Source organism: Oratosquilla oratoria, chromosome 34 (assembly GCF_046742065.1).
Source record: "Oratosquilla oratoria isolate Oo_2021 chromosome 34, ASM4674206v1, whole genome shotgun sequence".
NCBI lineage: Eukaryota > Metazoa > Arthropoda > Malacostraca > Stomatopoda > Squillidae > Oratosquilla > Oratosquilla oratoria.
In genome coordinates this window covers 16,786,632-16,806,646 of record NC_134810.1, presented here as the reverse complement: position 1 = coordinate 16,806,646, position 20,015 = coordinate 16,786,632, and the positions used below count along the sequence as shown (strand labels likewise).

At 37.7% G+C, this 20,015-nt stretch overlaps 1 protein-coding gene across 41 annotated transcripts in view; it reads right to left on the bottom strand.

Annotated features, from left to right (window-relative positions):
• The window catches only part of LOC143018069 (MAP/microtubule affinity-regulating kinase 3-like), a 500,962-nt gene that overhangs the window by 8,601 nt on the left and 472,346 nt on the right, over positions 1-20,015 (bottom strand). For 37 of the 41 annotated variants that reach the window (XR_012965728.1, XM_076173146.1, XM_076173149.1 and 34 more), the window contains one exon: positions 8,353-8,439. The exons of the other annotated variants lie outside the window; for them this stretch is intronic. Coding sequence is in view for 36 of the 37 variants with exons in the window: in XM_076173146.1 (XP_076029261.1) it covers positions 8,353-8,439 (87 nt within the window). In the remaining variant the exon portion in view is untranslated. The remainder of the gene's footprint in view (positions 1-8,352; positions 8,440-20,015) is intronic. 41 annotated transcript variants of the gene reach the window in all.

Below are 20,015 nucleotides of genomic sequence, written 5' to 3'. Positions count from 1 at the left end.
CAAGATGCAGGGATGACCCTTGAAAGGGGGGACAAAGCCCTTAGTATATGTATGTACTATTTATATATATATATTTTTTTTTAGTGGGGGGGGGGATAGATGGATGAGATAGGGTTCTCAATTGTCAGGTTATTTCTTCATGACTTTATAAGGACTTTTCATTACCAATTTTGCACTTTTTCAGGACCTAAGTACAGAAACTCCTGGATATTTTACATAGCCCAGCACTTATAAAATGACCAGATAATGTCATTTAAGGCCAGTACATCTGAAGAACATCATCTTGTCCACAGTCAGAACCACCACAGTTGATGGGGGAATATATATTTTTTTATTGCTAACTGATTATATATATATATATATATAAAAGACACACACACACACCAAAAAAAAAAAACAGCTCGAGTGATAAATAGTTGGAACAAATTAAACAAAAAAACAGTGTGCTGAAAGATACAAAGACGGGTTACCACGAGCATAGCTCCCTTCCCGTATAATACAACTAGGTAAATACAATGAAATAATTCTTTTTGATGGAAAATCATAAAATTCATGACTGAAGGCTCTTGCACAGGACTGTATGCCTAACATTTTCATGTGCTGCTCTATGAAGAGTGTTTTGGAGTGTTAATGTTCAACTGGGATGGATTTAATTCCTTTACTATTCTTCTCAATACTTTGTTTTGCGTTATTTGTAGGGTGTTCAATTTCTTCATTGAAGGAAACCATGCTATGGAGGCACAGTCAAGTAAGGTTTTTAAAAGCTGTTTATATATAACCTTGAGCTCCTTTCTGCAGGATTTTACCTGTGCTTGTTACTGATCTTAGTATATTTAGTTTCTTGTTGATTTTCACTGTTAGGTCCTTGATGTGCAGGCTGAAGGACATACACATATCAAAGGTAAAGCCTTGGACCTAAAGGCTTTTGTCCAATGGAAGTTGGCTGGTCAGTTTGACTAGTGGACGTTTCTTTGATTCATGGTTTTCAGGGGTGAAAAATATCACTGATGATTTCTGAAAGGAGGCTGCCAATCTGTTTTGTCTCAACTATTGTCCTAGTTTATCTATTAGGTATTTTTGTCTGCTTTTGGTCATTGTTTTGGAGTTGCTGTACCAAGCTCTTATTATAAGGTCATCTACATGGATGAGATCTCTGATGTTATGCTCTGGATTTGGAGTGGTGAGGTCATAAGTTGTTGATAGTATTGCTCCCTGGTAGACTCCAATGCACAATCTTTTCATTCTTGATAGTTTGTTGTTTTGAGATACTTTGCACTCTGCTACCTAAGAGGTTTGCTGGCCATATCTTATCATCATTGTGAATGTCAGTCTCTGATCTTTTATGATGGAATACATCTAAGGGACTGTACAGTCATGTCTATTGCCACTATCACTTCTTAATGGTGGTACTTTCTAGTTAAATCCCTCTAGTACTTTGGTAATGTTTGAGAGTATCAGTTCTTTTTGAATCTATGATGATAGGTGGGTCAATTGTATTTTGATATTACATTAATACAACAGACAACAATTATTATGATAAAAACACTAACCTATTCCACTCATCTCCTTGTGAGTCTTCTTCACCCTTTTTTCCTATTATCTTGCCTTAATATTGTTTATATTCATCTCTAAATTCTATCTATCTATATGCCAAGGGCTTTTTCCCCCTTATAAGGGAGGCCAAGTCAAAAGGCACTAACCCACTCCCACCCATTCCACTTCCATCCACCACCATTTCCTCCCTCTCGTCTTAGCTCTCCAAATATTTATCTTATCTAATTATTTTTTGTCTTCTATAAGATCATGGAAATGATGAATAAGGCAGATCAAGGGAACTTGTGAAGAAGACCAAGAATCAGGTGATGAATGGGGGTCATGGGGGCATTGAATGCACTAGGAATAGCTGATTCAGCAGTGTTGAGTGAAAAGATAGGAATGAAACAATATTATAAATGGATGAAAGGATAATGCAGCTTGAAGGGATGTTCTCATCTCTATAAGACAGTCTGAGTAGATGCAGATTCCCCCCCTCCACCATATAATGAAGTTGTGAGCTAAGACTCCCTGGCCCTGCTGAACAAGCACCGTCTCTCACTGTATTACCTTCAACCTGAGCAGTGTGCTGGGAAGAAGAGATAAGCCTTCTACCACAAGGTGCTGAGATGAGAGGAGAGCTAAATGGATTTAATGTATATGAAGTGGATGTGCTTTAATTCAGCCACTTACAGAGGGAAAGGGCATTAAGTGCACTTCTTTTATGATTTAATCTAAATGAAATCATATTAAAAGATACACTGAATACCACACAAGAAAAATCACAACAAATGACATTACAAAAACGAACAGTAAAAAGAAATAGAACCGGAAAAAATATATACTGATGGGGAAACAAATACCAACCATGTATGAAGTACAATAAATTAATCCACCCCCACCCATGAACCAAATGGAGCAATCCATTACCAAAACAAATAACCAAACATGAAGTAGAAAAAACACACACACACATCAATCACCAATACAACAGTGAAACACCAATAACATCCATTTCTCCAAATCAAACTTAAATAAATCAGAAAACAAAGATAAAAAAAAAAAAGATACAATTTAAAACTAGACATAAATCCTATGCCATCCTTTACTATCTGGCATACAGAAAGCCATATCAAACTACCATCTAAAACACCTGGGCCCAACAGTACATAAATATACATGCATATACCAAGGCCAAAGTCAAAGGCACATATCCACTCCCACCCATTTCATTCCCACATAGTTCACTCCCATTCCCAACCCCTCTCTCCCTCTTTTCTTTGTTCCTCCTAGATGATGGGTCATCCCTGCATCTCGCCCACTGCTCTGGGTCAGCAGCAATGCAGCAAGATATAGCATATCCACAGTAAGGTCACTTCATTTAATTGGTGACCCCCCCCCTTCTCCATCCCCTAACACAGGAAAAGAGTAGACGGAGAAATCCCTCTGGGCTGTCTTAAAATATCATTCACACATACTCCCTCACCCTCCCATCCCCCACCTACTCCCTTCCATGCATCACAGCATTATCCATACACCATTCTCCTCTCACCCCTATCTTCTGTCATCCCCCTTCCTTCCTCATCAGACATTTCCTTCTTTCCCAATGCCCCTTTTACACATCCATTCATCTCATCCTTGGTTGCCTCCCTTCTTCACTCCTTCCACACCTCTTTTACTAATCTTTCATCGACCCTATCTTCCACCCCCACTCTCCACCTCACCTCCTTTCTCACTCTATCCAGCCTAGTATCACCTACCATACTTCTCAGGCATTTCATCTGAAACACATTTAAACTCCTCCTCTCTTATGTTCCATGTTTCTGCCAAATACAGTGCTGTTGGTACAATCACTCTTTCATATAATCTCTGAGCATATATTCCCAAAGGTCTTATTCATTACACTTTTTAATCCACCAAAGCATTTACTTGCTTCTCTTCTCTCAATCTACATTCTACCTCCACTTCAACTCCTCCTTTTCCCACCACATTCGCGCCCAAATATCTAAAGCTATCACTTCCTCCAGTCTCTCTCCCTTAATACTCATTTCCAATTTGCTGCATCTTGTACATCTCATCATCTTACTTTTACACACATTTACCTTCAACTTCCTTCTTTCACACACCTTACCAAATTCCGTCACTAACTTCCTTAATCCCTCCTCTGATCCTGCTACAAGTGCAGTGTCATCAGCAAACAGCAACTGCTTTATCTCCCATTTTCTTTAAACATCTCCAATCCCTGGCCCATAACCCTTGCGTTTACCTCTCACACTATCCCATTCATGTATAAATTGAATAGCCAGGGCGACATAACACATCCCTGGCAAAGTTCTACCACTCCCTCTCTCCATTTCTAATTCTAACATAGGCTCTATTACTCTCATAAAAACTCTTAACTACTCTAAACAGCTTTCCTCCTATCCCATATGTCTGCAATACCTCCCACCGTGCCTTCCTGTCTACCCTGTCATAAGCCTTTTCCAAATCCATAAAGGCCCAAAATAACATTCTTCCTCTTCCTAAAGCTTTCTCATATATCTGCCTTGCCACAAAAATCTAATCCATGCAACCCCTACCTGTCCTAAACCCACACTGTTCCTCACCAATTACTCCATCTGTTCCTCTCCTAATCCTCTCAGTCAAAACCCTACAATAAGTCTTCCCAACTACACTTAACAAACTGATCCCTCTGAAACTACTACACTCACACTTGTTCCCTTTTTCCTTGTAAAGTGGAAATATAGAGGCACTCCTCCAGTCCTCTGGCACTCTACCCTCTTTTAGACAAACATTAAACAACCTCATCAGCCAGTTCACCATCACTGTACCTCCTTTTTTTGAACACTTCGCATGACACCCATCAAACCCAGGTGCCTTACCTGCTCTCATCATTTTGATATCTGCTTTTACCTCATCTTTCCTTATTTCTCCTCCATTTTCCTCTTTCTTCACTGTCATTTTCTTAGTGCTTTCCACTGCAAGTACCTTTCCCTCCTTATCCTTCACATTTAACAACTCCCTAAAATACTCTGCCCATCTCCCTCTTACTGCTGTCTCTTCCATTACCAGCTCTCCATCTGCACCTTTCCTTCTTTACTTGATTCACCTCCTCTTCCTCTCTTAATTTCCTTCCAAAATATCTTTTTATTTTACTTTCAAATTTTTGTCATACTCTTATCCAATTACACATCAGCTTTCCTCTTTGCCTCCTTTATCTTAAGTTTTACTTTTCTTCTCTTTTCTTTTTATCTCTCATATGATTTGCACAGAGATAGCAAAAATAAAATAAAATAATAAATAAACAAATAAATAAAATAAGCAGAAAATCTGATTATGGCAAAATGTGGAAAGCTGTATAAACCATCAAAATCTCAGAAACTATTTCTTCAACCCTTCTCCCCCACCAATGAACCCCTCCCAGAATGCAAATATTATACAAACGGTTGCTGAAAGGTTGTCACATACCATGCATATTTTCAAGTATGTGATGAAACAGTGTTTTCTTTAAGATATTTCAAACATATATTCACATAGATCATACACAATGAATGCTGTCTACATATTTTTTTGAATTTTATTTATACTCAAACTTTGAAAGAAAAAGTACTATTTTGTCTTGTCAAAAGTTTGTATTGCAGATTTAGCATCGCATAGCAAGAGATATTTTTAATCAAAATTAATTTAGTTTGTTACTGTATTCGATTTTACATTGATAAATTTCCAATTTTGCAGTTATTAATAAACAAACATACTTTTCATACACCTTCAACAAACGTTTGCCAAAATTACACAATCATTGATTTCTGGGGGGGAAGCAGTTGGTACAAGTCAGGTAAAATATCACCAAGAAAAAAAATTCAAACCAGACACTGAAGCTCCCCCTCACACCAAATTAATATATAAATAAATAAAAATAATCACATGTACAGATACAGAAGTTACCATAAAGACTAGATCTCAAACATCCACCTCAAACACCTTGGCCAATACCCGTGAAAGCACCAATCAACATTTTCAACTAATGGTTAAACAACAAAATCACTGACATCTGGAGAAAGAACTCTGATACAGACTAATCTCACTATCCACAATATCAAAAAATGGAAAGGCTGATTGCAGCAAAAATCTAATCAGAAATACCTACATCTCCCACCCAATATGGATCTAAGAAAGGTTACTCTACCAGCATACTGCTCACAAACATAATACACCAAGTGCTAGGAAGAAAAAGAAAGAAAGAAAGAAAGGAAAGAAAAAAAAAAAAAATAGTCATAGTTATAAACCAGATTTTGTACAAGGTCCCTAAATACATACCACTGGGACAGACACAACGAGAATTTTTTAATCAACTCTAGCAGGAAGAGTGTAGAGTAACCCAAAACAACCAAATCTCAGGAACAAAAAGGCTATATAATGGGGTCCATCAGGGTGCAATACTTTCATTCTTACTCTCTTCATGAATGATCTCCTAACTCCAAAATCTGAACTTAATACCACTGTTTTCTCATATATAGATATTTTGGTAACATACCACAGTAACTATAAAATAGTAACAAAAATCACCCAAGCCAGCAGCATACTACTCAAACATCTATAACTTACCACCAGCCCCATACAACACATCAGTTCAAAAATACATATACTCAGATCGTAAAGCAAGCACTCTGGAACTGGCCACCAAGCTCCTTACTCCATCAAACTTCCTCAAGCATCAACCCCACAGATATATCCTTCCCACAACAAGCAAGAACCACACTAGCACAACTGAATTCTGTTACCCATCCATCTTGCATTACCAAAACAGAATAGGCCAGAACCAAGATGCAATCATCATGCAAAGACACTAAACATATCATCTTACATGTGCCTATTCTTACCTTACCCAGATAAAAACACAATATCTCTTATACAAAAGATTTGTTGGCCAACCTGGTGGCTGCTGCCAGTGGAAGCCATGGATCTCGTGTAAGAAAGAAGCTGGACAATGGACCAATTGATTGATTGTACACAGGAAAGGAGCTGAACTTATGGAGTCCCTTTTCTCCTTTTCCACCTATCATAACTTTGTTTTCAGCTGAGGTTATATCACCTTCTTGACTATTCCACATGATGATGCATCTGTACAGAAAACTTAAGTTTCTTGACAAGATATGTAGTATTCTTCAATTTGTTCCCACCTTAAGGCCTTCCTGTCCCAAACTAAAAGATCTTCTGTAAATTTTCTCCATTCCTTTCACTGACCTGAACATTATGATCGTGTCACCTTTTTCTTCTCTTATATGGCAGGTCCAAAGCTTCTAGTCTCTCCTTGTATGATTTGTGAGTGAGAACTATGGTACAAAGCAGTTCTCATAATTTCCATGTGTTGTTCAATGTATATTTTGGTTTCTGCATGCATGTGGTTGATGGGTACAATTTTGGTTCATGCTATTGTATAAGCCATCAATGATGGGGTAAATAACCAATTTCAACCCCCTTTTACACATTAGTACCTGATAATAACTCTTACTTATGGTTAGTATAACTGAAATAGCACTCTACATAATAAAAACAAAATATAACAACAGTGAAGCAGCTCTGTACATTCACACATTCATAAAAAAAATCAGTTAATTCCTGATGCCAGCAGGGTCCAATTATGAAACAATTGCAGAATTGTTCTACTGTGCTGTGCAGTACATGATTGATATTTCACTCATGATAATGCAAAACATGTTAGAGAAAATTAATCAGGGTATTGCACAACTCATTTTCAATTTTAATTTCCTGTTCTTACATACTTTAATTCTAAGCTGAGTTTTGCAGCAACTTGTGCAGGTAGTACTCAAAACTTAATATAATCATGCAATGATTTATAGTTCCCAGAAGTGCAAGACAGAAAAAAAAACATTGAAGTTAGGCAGTTATGCTTCTGGCAACCAAACATATGCCTTGCAACACTCAGTGCTTTGTTATGTGTAATGGATAAAGCATGTACCTTCTTGCACAAGTGCAAGTGTGCTTGTGTGTGTACATGTAAGCACATTGTCATTCTTACTATTAACACAATAGTAAGAGCAGAGGTTGTGCATCAGCTTGTGTCACAAAAATTGTCAAAATGACACCACTTAACCTGTGTTTCAACCTTGATTATCCACATTTCATTCTGGCTGTGACCTAACAATCTATTTCAACTTATGACTCCAATGTAAAACCTAAGATTATCAATAAACCTTTCTTATTGCAAACAGGGTCACATGTATTTGGTTCTGGCTAGAACCAGGCCATTCCACTCAGCTCAAGGTAATCCTTTACGTCAAAATGTTAAACCCATCCCATCAAATCTTTCAATGAAATTTGTAAAACACTATTAATTTTGGCTGTCACCAGGCAATCCCATTCAATGGAGGGAAACCCCTAAGCTTCCAATTAGTTTTGATTTGTCCTTTAAATACGATCCCAATCATACATCTTATTCTAGTTATTGCATGGCAATCTTTTTCTGCTGAGGGGAACAACAGCAGTAAGTTGTTGAATTGATTATAAAGGATTTCTGCAAGTACTTCATATATCCTATCGTTTCAAATATTTCTGTAAGGAGTTTATTTCTCAGGTGTGCATAAAGGCACTTCAGCCATTTTTATGATAAATTGCACCAATTACATAATAAATTAATTTAAATTGTACTTCCTACTTTTCTACGCCATTACTTGAATTATTCAGCTAATGTTTCTGTGTATGAATGTTTGCATATTATTGTGTTAGAGGGATTGTGGAGGTTTGAAGAATGTGTATTTATGGGATTAAATAAAGAAACATGTGCAGTTTAATAAATACCCATTTTTGAGTGGAAGCAGCAAACACTTATCCTGATTGATTTGCACTTTAAAGGACTTTGCTGTTTGGGCCGAAGTCTGTTGTTCCCTGAAATTCAGAACATTTTGTCCATTAAAGCTGAAGTCTGTTGAAGCTAGGTCCATTTCTGCAAAGTTTCACTATACTTCACTTTGTATACATTTTCTGCCGCCTTGTTTAGCTCATAGGCATTTATACAACTTATGGGCCACCAGTATTTCTCTTTTCCTCTTAACCATAAAGTTTGAAATCAAAAGGGTAAATCGGTTTCATAAAATATGTCTAATTGTTTTGGTTTTCCTCCATCACATCTATTACTTCTTTGTCAATAATTCTTTAAGTTCATTCTAAATACTGTGTGCATCAGTATATATTCACATTATCATTCCTCCTGGATTTTCATTATTTTTAATGATGAGGACCTGCTTATGGTACTCCTGTGAGACAGACACTGGAGAAAATCGCCTCCCCAATGATCATCTTCAAATCAAATCAACACCATGACTTCATTTGGAGGTGTAGCCCCAATGGTTGACACTAAAGTCTCCAGACTGTGCCCAGACTCTATCAACTCTTATTTTTCTTAAAATTTTCTCACATAAGGTTAACTGACAATTTGTGACAGCTCCCCTCATTCCTCCTACCAGCCGGCAACATTGAAAAAGACCTTCAATAATACAATACACACAAAAAGTCAACATTTCTTCCAAGAAAGATCAATGGAAGAGCACCTGCACCATTACTTTTTACTACAGGGCTGTAAATTTCCAGTCCAAAGAAAAGTGATCAATCAATCCATTGCCCCTGGTCTCTCTTGCAGAAGACCTGCAGCCTTCAGGAAGATGACATCAAAGAAAACTGAAAGGACAATTAATGTAACTATTCTCTTTCAAAATCAATCAATCATTCAATCATACATATGTGCACACACACACAGCACAAAGAAGAACATAAGAAAATTATAAAGAATCCAAAGAGCAGTGACAAAAATGGCACCTACACTGGCAAATCTGACATATGAACACTGGAACAGAGACGTGAAAGAGGTGATTTATTGACCATTTACAGAATTATGAAACGGATGGAAATCCTCAATAGAGATGACTTATTAAAGTGGGACATAAGAGAAACAAGAGGACATGAAAAGAAACTAAAGAAGGAAACTTATAGAAGAGACCTGAAAAAGAATAGCTTCCCACATAGAGTGATTGATGTCTGGAACAAACTGAACAGAGAAACAGTGAATGCCAAAACTATACATGATTTTAAGAATAAACTGGATGCGGAGAGATACGAAAATGGGTCACTACGAGCATAGCTCTTGTCCTGTATAATACAACTAGGTAAATACACAAAAATGAAGTGGATTGCAAACTCCTAAAGGAAGACCAAGATAAAATTCATGAATGAAACCAGAAGGAGAAAATTAATTTCCATATAAAGAAATGTAAAATCACTTGGCCCATATCTTTTTCTGCATGAGGGGATGGAGAAGGTGGCGTCCCCAATTAAGTGAAACAGCCTTGCTGTGAATGTACTGTGTCTTGCTACATTGCTTCTCACCTAGGGCTGTGGGTGGGATACAGCGATGACCCATCATCCAGTAGGAACAAAGATGAGAGGGGGAAAAGGGTGGTGGATGGGAGTGGAATGGGAGGGAGTAAGTATATGCCTTTGACTTTGCTACCTCCCTTATAAGGGAGGGGAAAAAGCTCTTGGTATATAGATATATAGACTTGGGCCATATAAATATGAAGTACAAGATGTTCACTATAAACCCACTGTCGGAGAAATAATATTGGAAAGTACAGGAAAACTGTATATTTCAACTATTATCTGTAGTCCTCTTCAGCAGAAGAGGACTACAGATAGTAGTTGAAATATATAGTTTTCCTGTACTTTCCGATATTATTTCTCCGATAGTGGGTTTATAGTGAACATTTACAAATGTGTTATAACATACCTATTTCCAATTGACGCCCACAAGAAGATATTAAATTGGAACTGAATTAACAGCCGAGGCAAAAGAGTAAAAGGATTTAGGGATTTTAATCAGAGATGATCTATCACCAGAAATTTATATAAAGAAGAAGAAAGATGAAAACGAAGAGGAAGATGAAGAAAAAGAAGCCGAAGAAAAAAAAAAAAAAAAAATAAAAAAAAAAAAAAAAAAAAAAAAAAAAATCTACTAAAAATTACAAGAATGGCATTCCGTTATATTACATAACAGAAGAAACCCAGTGAAAATCCAACTCATCTCAAACTGGAATATGTCATGTTGGTGTGGTCACACACACACACAAAATATGCATGTGAAGTGAAGTAACATTATAATATCTGGGTTACAAAAAGGTATTGAAAAAATGGGCGAAGAGGATTTGCTGTTATGTGATGAAAAATCAAAGGTCCATAGTAAAAAACTGAAAAAGCAAACTTGTTTGAAAGATGTTACAAAGTACAGCTCTCCACACCCATGTTTAGACCTCTGAAACAATTTGAATGAAAATATAATCCAGGCCAACACCATAAACAAATTTAAAGTAAAGTTTGAAAAATGGAGGTAAAGGGACCTCATGAGCACAGCATACACTGCAACTATATAAATACATATCAATATACTACAGGCTTCTTCCCCTTTGTAAAGGAGATATCCAGCCAAGGCACATCCTCACTCCTATCCATCCCATTTCCATTTGTTTCCATTTTACCTTACCTCCTTGTAGATGATGGGTAATTTTTGTCTACTACCCAATGCCTGGGTCAGAAGCAATGCAGCAAGACACAACACATCCACAGTGGAGCCCCACTGTTTCATTTACTTAGTGACCCTCCCTCCTCACCCCTTTGTGTAAAAAGAGAGATGACAAGAAATCCCTTCGGGTCATGTCAACTAATCTTCCACACACACCTCTCTTGCCTTCTCCCTTCCCTGCTGAAGAGGGAAGGTAAATGTAATTGGGTAAACAATGAAGAACCGTTGTGACTTGATTTAATATTTACATCAGAGCCTGAAATCATGAATAAAATGGAATACAAGACACCAATTGGGAAGTGACCACATACTAATAGAGTTCAAACTAGAAGAACAAATTGATTTGAGAAGTGAGAAACATTAAAAAGGAATACGAATGTACAAAATGGATTTTCAAAATGCGAAGGGGGAAAATTTCTTACATGAAGAAAAGCAAAGATGGAAGAGCAATGGAACATATCAAAAGAAAATTACAAGGAGGGAATAGACAAATAAGTACCAAAGAAAAAACAAGAACAGGTGTACGTAGTGTTAGTATAACAGTGTAGTGAGGCTAAAGACAGAGGAGACAAAGCCTGGAAAAGATGGGAAAATGACCAAATGGCAAATATGCATCAAACTAAGAAACAAATATGTAAAAATATGCAGGGAAGAAAAAAGAAACTATGAAAAGGACATAATAGAAAAAAGCAAGGCCCAACCTAAATTATTCTATAGGTATGTAAATGATAAAATAGTGAAACTGCGTGAAGGAAATAATGTATATATAGATGATGTAGAAATTGTTTAAACTATGAAAATTTTAAATCTGTATTCACAACTGAAAGTTCACAAAATTGGGAGGAAGGACAGAAAGATCCCACCCCTAATGAAAGAAATAACGGTGACACAGAAAGAAATAAGGGACCAAATAAAAAACCTTGACATCAGAAAATCACACGGGCAGGATGGAATTGCATATTGGATTATAAAACAATGTATAGATGAACTAATGGACAAAATACACAAGATAATTGATCTCTCACTCAAAAAAGGAAAAGTACCACAAGATTGGAAAAATGCAAATATTGTACCAATATACAAAGGAGAGGACAAAGAAAATACCTTACAAGCACAATAGCAAAATTATGTGAAAAAGTTATCAAAAGTAAATAGACTAAACATTTGTAAGAGAATAATATACTAAATCCAAAACAATGTGAATTTAGATGCAAAAGATCATGTGCCACAAACTTGATTTGCTTTTACTCAAGGCTAATAGAAATAATACAAGAAAGGGACGGATGGGCAGATTGTGCCTTCGTAGATTTACAAAAAGCATTTGACAAAGTACCACACAAAAATTGAAACAATAGGTGGTGTACATGGATGGCGTGGAATGTTACATGAACTTCTTTGCAGATGATGCAAAACTACTAAAGAGAGTAAGTACAAAAGAAGATTATACATCACTACAAAAATACCTGGACAAAGTCTAGGAATGGAGTCAAAAGTGTGAACTTCAACATCAAGAAATGTAGTATAATGGAATTTGGAAAAAGTAAAAATAGAATATCGGGACAATATAAAATTGGTAACAAGGAAGTTAAATAAGTCAATTCGGAAAGGGACCTAGGAGTAACTATTAGCAATGACATGGCACCAGACAAACATATCAACAGAACAGTTGAAGAAACTTTCAATTTACTTACATATACCAAAAGTCCCCCCCCCCCTTATAAGGGAGGTAGTCAAACAACAAAGGCATAAAAACCACTCCCACTCATTCTATCCCTATCACACTCCCCTCCCCTCCACCCTCTTCCTTCCCTCTTGTCTTGGCACATCCTGGATGACGGGTCATCCCTGCATCTTGTCCACTGCCCTGGGTCAGAAGCAGTGTCACATGACACAGCACATCCACAGCAAGGCCGCTTCATTAAATTGGCGACCCCATTGATGGGGAGAAATACTTTCGGGCTGCATCAAATTTTTCTCACACGTACTCCCTCACCCCCCATCCCCTACTCATTCCACCTCATGCATCACAACATCATCCATATACAATCTATCTCCATTCACTCATCTTCTGTCCTCACCCATCCATCCTCAACAGACATTCCCCTCTTTCCCAAAGCCTATTTTACCCCATCCATCTCGTCCTAGGTCGCCCCCTCATGTTCACTCCTTCCACACCTTTCACTAGTCTTTCTTCACCCATTCTTTCTGTGTGTCCAAACCATCCCAATACTCTTTCATCAACCCTATCTCCCAACTCCCTTTCCACCCCCATTCTCCTCCTCACCTCATTTCTCACTCTATCCAGCCTAGTAACCCCTATCATACTTCTCAGACACCTCATCTCAAACACATTCAAACACCTCCTCTCTTCCATGTTTCTGCTCCATACAGTGCTGTTGGCACAATCACTCCTTCATACAATCTCCTCTTAGCATCCATTCCCAGTTGTCTATTTCTCATTACACTTTTTAATCCACCAAGGCATTTACTCGCTTCTCTCAATCTACATTCTACCTCCACATCCACTCCTCCCTTTCCTGCCACATTTGCACCCAAGTATCTAAAACTATCCACTTCCTCCACTCTCTCTCCCTTAATACTCACTTCCAGTCTGCTGCCACTTTCTCCTCTTGTACATCTCATCACCTTACTTTTACCCACTTCAACTTCATTCTTTCACGCACTTTCCCTAACTCTGCCAATAACTTCCTCAATCCCTCCTCTGATCCTGCTACAAGCGCAGTGTTGTCCGCAAACAACAGCTGGCTTATCTCCCTCTTTTCTCCATTTTCTTTAACCATCTCCAGTCCCTGACCCACCACCCTTGCATTTATCTCTCGCACCACCCCATCCATGTATAAATTGAACAGCCTGGGTGACATAACACATCCCTGACGAAGTCCCACCTTTATCTCAAACCACTCACTCTCTCCATATCCTGACACATGCTCTAGTACTCTCGTAAAAACTCTTGACAGCTCCTAAAAGCTTTCCTCCTACCCCACATATCTGTAATACCCCCCACAGTGCCTTCCTGTCTACCCTGTCATACCACAAAAATCTGATCTACACAATGATCCTATGAAAGTGGCCTTTGACTACTTGGATGAAGAAATGGTAAAGAAAATATTAGTTACATTGACAAGACCAAGACTGGAGTATGCTGCGACACTATGGACACCCAGTACTAAAAAGAAGAAAGAAATTAGAAAGAATTCAAAGAGCAATAACAAAGATGGCACCAACACTCCAAATTGACATACGAACAAAGATTGGACAAATTCAAACTACCAACCCTGGAACAAAGAATAGAAAGAGGAGATCTACTAACCATCTATGCAATTATGAAAGGGATGGAAGTACTTGATAGAGATGATTTACTAAAGTGGGATAAAAGGAAAACAAGAGGATATGAAAAGAAATTTAAATGAGATAGTTACAGAAGAGATCTGAAATAGAATAGCTTCCCACACAGTGGTAGATATCTGGAACAAATTGAATGAGGAAACAGTGAGTGCAAAAACTATACACAAATTTAAGAACAATCTGTCACTATGAGCATAGTTCTCTTCCTGTAAAATACAACTAGGTAAATACACACACACACACAAAATAAAATAATTCAAGGCATGGTTTGACAATTGGAGGAAAAGTGATGGAACCCTGTGGGTACTGCTCCTACCTCATGCACTATAACTAGGTAAATACACACACATACACACTTGATCAGTATGACTGCCAAATATATGAAAATATCATAAAAGATGGATGAAATGTTTGGAGAAGGAATTTTGGCTAACAACCAATTTGGATTTAGAAAAGAAAAGCCTCATGTAATCAAGCTGCTGAGTTTTTACTCAAGAGTGGATGATGTGGTGCCTGAGAGAGAGGGATGGGTCAATTGTGTATGCCTAAATTTGGAAAAGGCATTTCACACAAGTGCCATATAAAAGATCTATATGAAAATTGTAATACATAGGAGGCCTTACATTGACATGGGCAAATGACTTTTTTAAGTAACAGATGTATAACAATAGTGACATGAAATGTCAGGTTAGAGATGAAAGACTTGTGGAATACCACAGGGGTAAGTTCTGAGACCTATAATGTTCCTATTGTACATAGATGACATGAATGGAATAGACAGCTATGTTAGCTCATTTGCTGATGATGCCAAGTTCATGAAAGAAGGTAAAAATTAAGAGGATTGCAAACTGATACTGGATGACCCAAGTATATTTCTAATTTGTTGAATTTTTATCTAAGAGTAAGCAGTGTGCTCCAAGAGAGGGATGCTTGTGTGGACAGTTTTTACTTGAGTCTAGAAAAAGCCTTTGATAAGGTACATACATATATATACCAAAGGCTTTTTCTCCCTTACAAGGGAGGTATCCAAAAAGAAAAAGACAAAAACCATTCCCAACCATTCCATCCCTAATACACTCCACTCCCCTCCACCCTCTACCCTCCCTCTTATCTTGGCACCTCCTGGAGTTTGATAAGGTACCTTACAAAAAATTAGCATTGAAGCTGGAACATGCTCGTATAGGGTATCTTAAAAGGAAATTTGCTAAGATGGATGCGAGGCTTTCTGAAGAACAGATAATAGTGAAGGAATTGGCAAGTGGAATCACATGGATCAGTGTAAGCATAAGTAAGGTTCTATGTATTTATGAAATGATGGATAGTTTGACTAGCTCTCTAACTTGTTTAAGGAATATATAGGACTGTAGGTTATTACAAGAAGATCTGGACAAAGTATACAAATGCAGCTGGGCATAGGAAAGGAATTCCAATGTGAAGAAATGAAAGATAATGGAAATTGGTGAAAGAATATGTCATCACTGCTCTATATAACGGGTAATGACTTAATTACAAAAACAAGGAAAGAGACACACTTGGGAGTGAAGACAATAGAAAGTTTGTTACCAGAAATACACATCAAAAGAATCAATGGGGAAATGTATAATCAACTGAAGAATTTGATAGTAGTGTTCCACTACATGGAAGATGACTTCATGAAGATTTTCATCAAAGACCCAAGCAATCACTACGTTGCCCATGGTCTCTTTTATTGGCGACCCACAGCTTTCAGGTAACCAGCAACAGCCTCCAGGTGGGTTCACATATCATTCAGGGAAGATATATTGTTGTTGTCAAGGGATTGTTAGTGTGTGCCACGGTAGCATGAGGTGTTTTGTGTCCTCTGTTTGGAAGTTGCATCTATGCAGTGTGAATCTGTGGCCAGGTTTATTCTAATTGGATACTGTGTCAATACTGAATGATATCAGATTGCAAATGTGCCACTGTGGTTCTTACTAGAAGTGAGAAGGTTTTCTTCTGTGGTGCTTCTGTCTGAGGGTTGTTGGTGGTGTACTGAGGTCATCTTGAAGGGCTTATTTAGTGATCTGATGTATTTTTGTGTGGATGTTTTGCATGGTACAGGAGATATGTTGTTTGTCTGAGTAGTATGCTATTGGCTTAGTCTTTCTTTTGTTGTATTCTGTTCATAGTGCTTGTGAAATGTAGTGTGATGGGCGTATGGTGTTAAGGGTCCTGGTACTGACTTGTGTTGTTCTATGGGGAGTACTTTGGTTTCTGTATGCAGGTGTTCAACTGAGGTGGTTTTGGTGCATCCTATTATTGTTTTATTGCTCTATTCTGTTAAGTATAAAAGTTGTTCATGTTTGCCTAGCTGTTTCTTTGGGTCTCATGAAGTGGAGGCATTGCTGAGAGGTTTTTATGAATTGCTAGAAGATGGTTATTCAAGTTTGTGTTTGCAATGTTTATAAAGTTAGTTTTCTTGTTGATTCTTATCAGGTCCTTAATGTGTGTGCTGCAATTGATAGGAGTATCAAACGTTAGGCTTAGAATTTTAAGATTTTCTTCCAATGGAAGGATTTGGCCGCTTAGTTTTACTATAGGACAGCTTTCTAATTCACAGTTGTCTGGTGTGAGCAATGTCATTGTTGATTTCTGGGAAGAGGCTTCCATTCAGTTATTGTTGAGCCACTGTTCCAGTTTGTTCGAGTAGCTTGGGTGTCCTTTGCTGCTGTTTTCTATCTACTGTATTGGATTATCTCTGTCAAGTCATTTGTACATATGAGAATATCAATATTTAGTTCTGTTTCTAGAGCTGGGAGACCACTCTTCTAGTTCCATGATGATTTTTATTGGGAAGTAATCTGATGGAAGACTGTGTATGATTTCCCATGTTCTTTCTGTTTATAGGGAGGGTGAGAACATTGTTATGTTAGGGTATGTTGGTTTTTGATCGTGTTGGAGAGATTGCCCGGTGGGGTTGTTGATGAAATTATGTTGGATATTGTACTGCCCAGCTTACATGCAGCTGCACAGTGGATCAAGACAATGAAGAGAGGATGGTTCCACCTCAAGATGGTTAATCAACCTTATAGCAGGAAGACAGAGAAGAGTAACCCAAAATGACTAAATTTCAGGAACAAAAATGGCTATACAATGGAGTCCCTCAAGGTGAAATATTTTCACCATTACTGTCCAATCCCTTCATGAGTGATCTCCCAACTCCAGAAACAGAACTAAACACCAATATTTTCTTATAGTGAGATGACCTGAAAATAATAACCCACCACAGTAAATAGAAAATTGCAGTAAAGAACACCCAAGCTACTAAAATAAACTAGAACAATAGCTCAACAATAACAGAATGGAAGCCTCACCACAGAAATGAAACAACAAAGCAACTATGAAAAAAAAGAGGCCAATTCATTGGAAAAGAACCCTAAAATACTAGGCCTAATATTTAATACTTGTATAGCTTTCATTCCATGTATTAAGACCTGACAAGAAGAACAAGAAAACTTACCTACTTAAATCCATTGCAAGCAATGACTTTGGACAACAGAAACTAAAAACAATCACTGAGCAATTCATAAGAACCATTCATGATGATGTCTCTACAGCATGGTTCCCAACAATATGCAAGACAAACTCAATATAACCTCACGAATGGGGTATACAAGGATGCTGTGTCAGCTAAGTGAACCCCGTATTCTGTAAACAGGCTTAATCACATTTTCTGTGACATTATATTTATTCAGGGTAAAAGAGAATGATTATAACAGCAGCACTTTATATTTTGTAATGTGCATATTGTGGTGCATCATCATACATCAGGCAACCTAATATGTGCACAAATATTTAACTTGTATTGAAGATATTAAAAAAATTACAGACTGGAACACTGAAAGTATTAACAGGATGCACGAAAACCATCCCTTTTGAACATTGAATACAGAAACTAAAACCCCCCCCATAGAACACTGTATGAAAACAACAGTGATATAATTCTAAACCAGAACCCTAACACCACATTACACCACAAGCACCATCAACAAAATGAAAAAACACCAGCAGCATACTACTCAAAAATTTATAACATTTTGTGTACCACACAAAACTTCCCCACTCAACAAAGAAACAAGCCCTCCAAGACCGACCACCAAACTCAGTACTCCACCAACACCCCCTGACATAGGCAACACAGAAAGAAGACCCTCCCATATCAAGAACTACAATAGCATTATTGCACTCACGACACTATCCAGCAGTGAAATAGTACCAATACTGAATAAGCCTGGCTACATTCAAACTGCCCCCAGTGTAACCATCAAACTACCATGCCACACACTAACAATCCTTAGACAACAACAGAATACATCTTTCCTAAGTAATATGTGGACCCATCCAGAGACTGTTACCTGTTACTTGTAGGCTGTGGGTCTTCTGCAAGAGTCCAGAGGGGACAGATTGATTGTTTTATAGAGGACAAACTAGGAAAAACATGGAAACAAGGATTTCTCAATATATAGTGTAAGAACTGCCCAAGAAAAAATATATTTATATATTTTTTCCAGCACAAAACATAAAAAAACCACAATGTTGGTAAGTATAGATCTTAGTGAAATCAAGGAGTTTGCTCGAGAGAAACATGTTTGAATTATATTCAATCTCAGGCACATATGCAAAAAAGGTATGTACAAGTTATGGGCACTCTCAATGTGATAAAATTGCCAACTGAATTAATTATCAAAGACTACCTACAAGCCCGAATTTTCCCCCGGTCTTCTCTATTTTCTGCATGAGGGAACAGTGAATGGGGGTTGCCATGTGAAATGGTCCTGCTATGGATGTGCTGTGTCTTGCTGCATTGCTTCTGACCTGGGCCGTGGACAGGAGACAGGCATGCCCCTTCATTTATGAGAAGCTAAGAGGGAAACAAGAGTGGTGGATGGGATTGGAATGAGTGGGAGTGGGTGCATGGACTTCGCTACCTCCCTTATAAGGGCGAAGAAGCCTTTGGTATATAGATAGATAAAGAGATAGGCCTCCAAGATTTATTTTGCTGTTGTCAGATAAGTTAGGAGGATAAAGTTGGTGCACCTCTCCACATTCCTATGAACAATGCCCCCACCTTTGGATCTTTTTTGTCTATTTTTCTTTTTGTTGTATATCTAACCATATTTATATCTTTGCTACTCTGTACTCTGATGATGTACTACATGAAAGCACTTACTGCCTTCATGTTTCTCCTATGGTAATTTTGCATATAATGAAAGTATTTGAAGATTTTTTTCTTCAAATTAATATGACACCAGGACATAATATCTTCGGTTTTCAAGCTCCCTAACTCTCCCTTGGGCATACTATCTTGTTTAAGAGGGTTTCATAGCTGCTTACACAACTCACTGAAGCCAGGTTTTAATCAGAATTCAACAGTGGCATAGTTGTTTTTTATTTTCCTAGCTTGCTTTGCTTTTTTTTTTTTCTTATTAGTTTTTGAGTGGATGTATCACAGACATCACATGTCAAGGCTCTATAGCTTACTCATAGCCTCTGGTTACTAAGTGTGAGA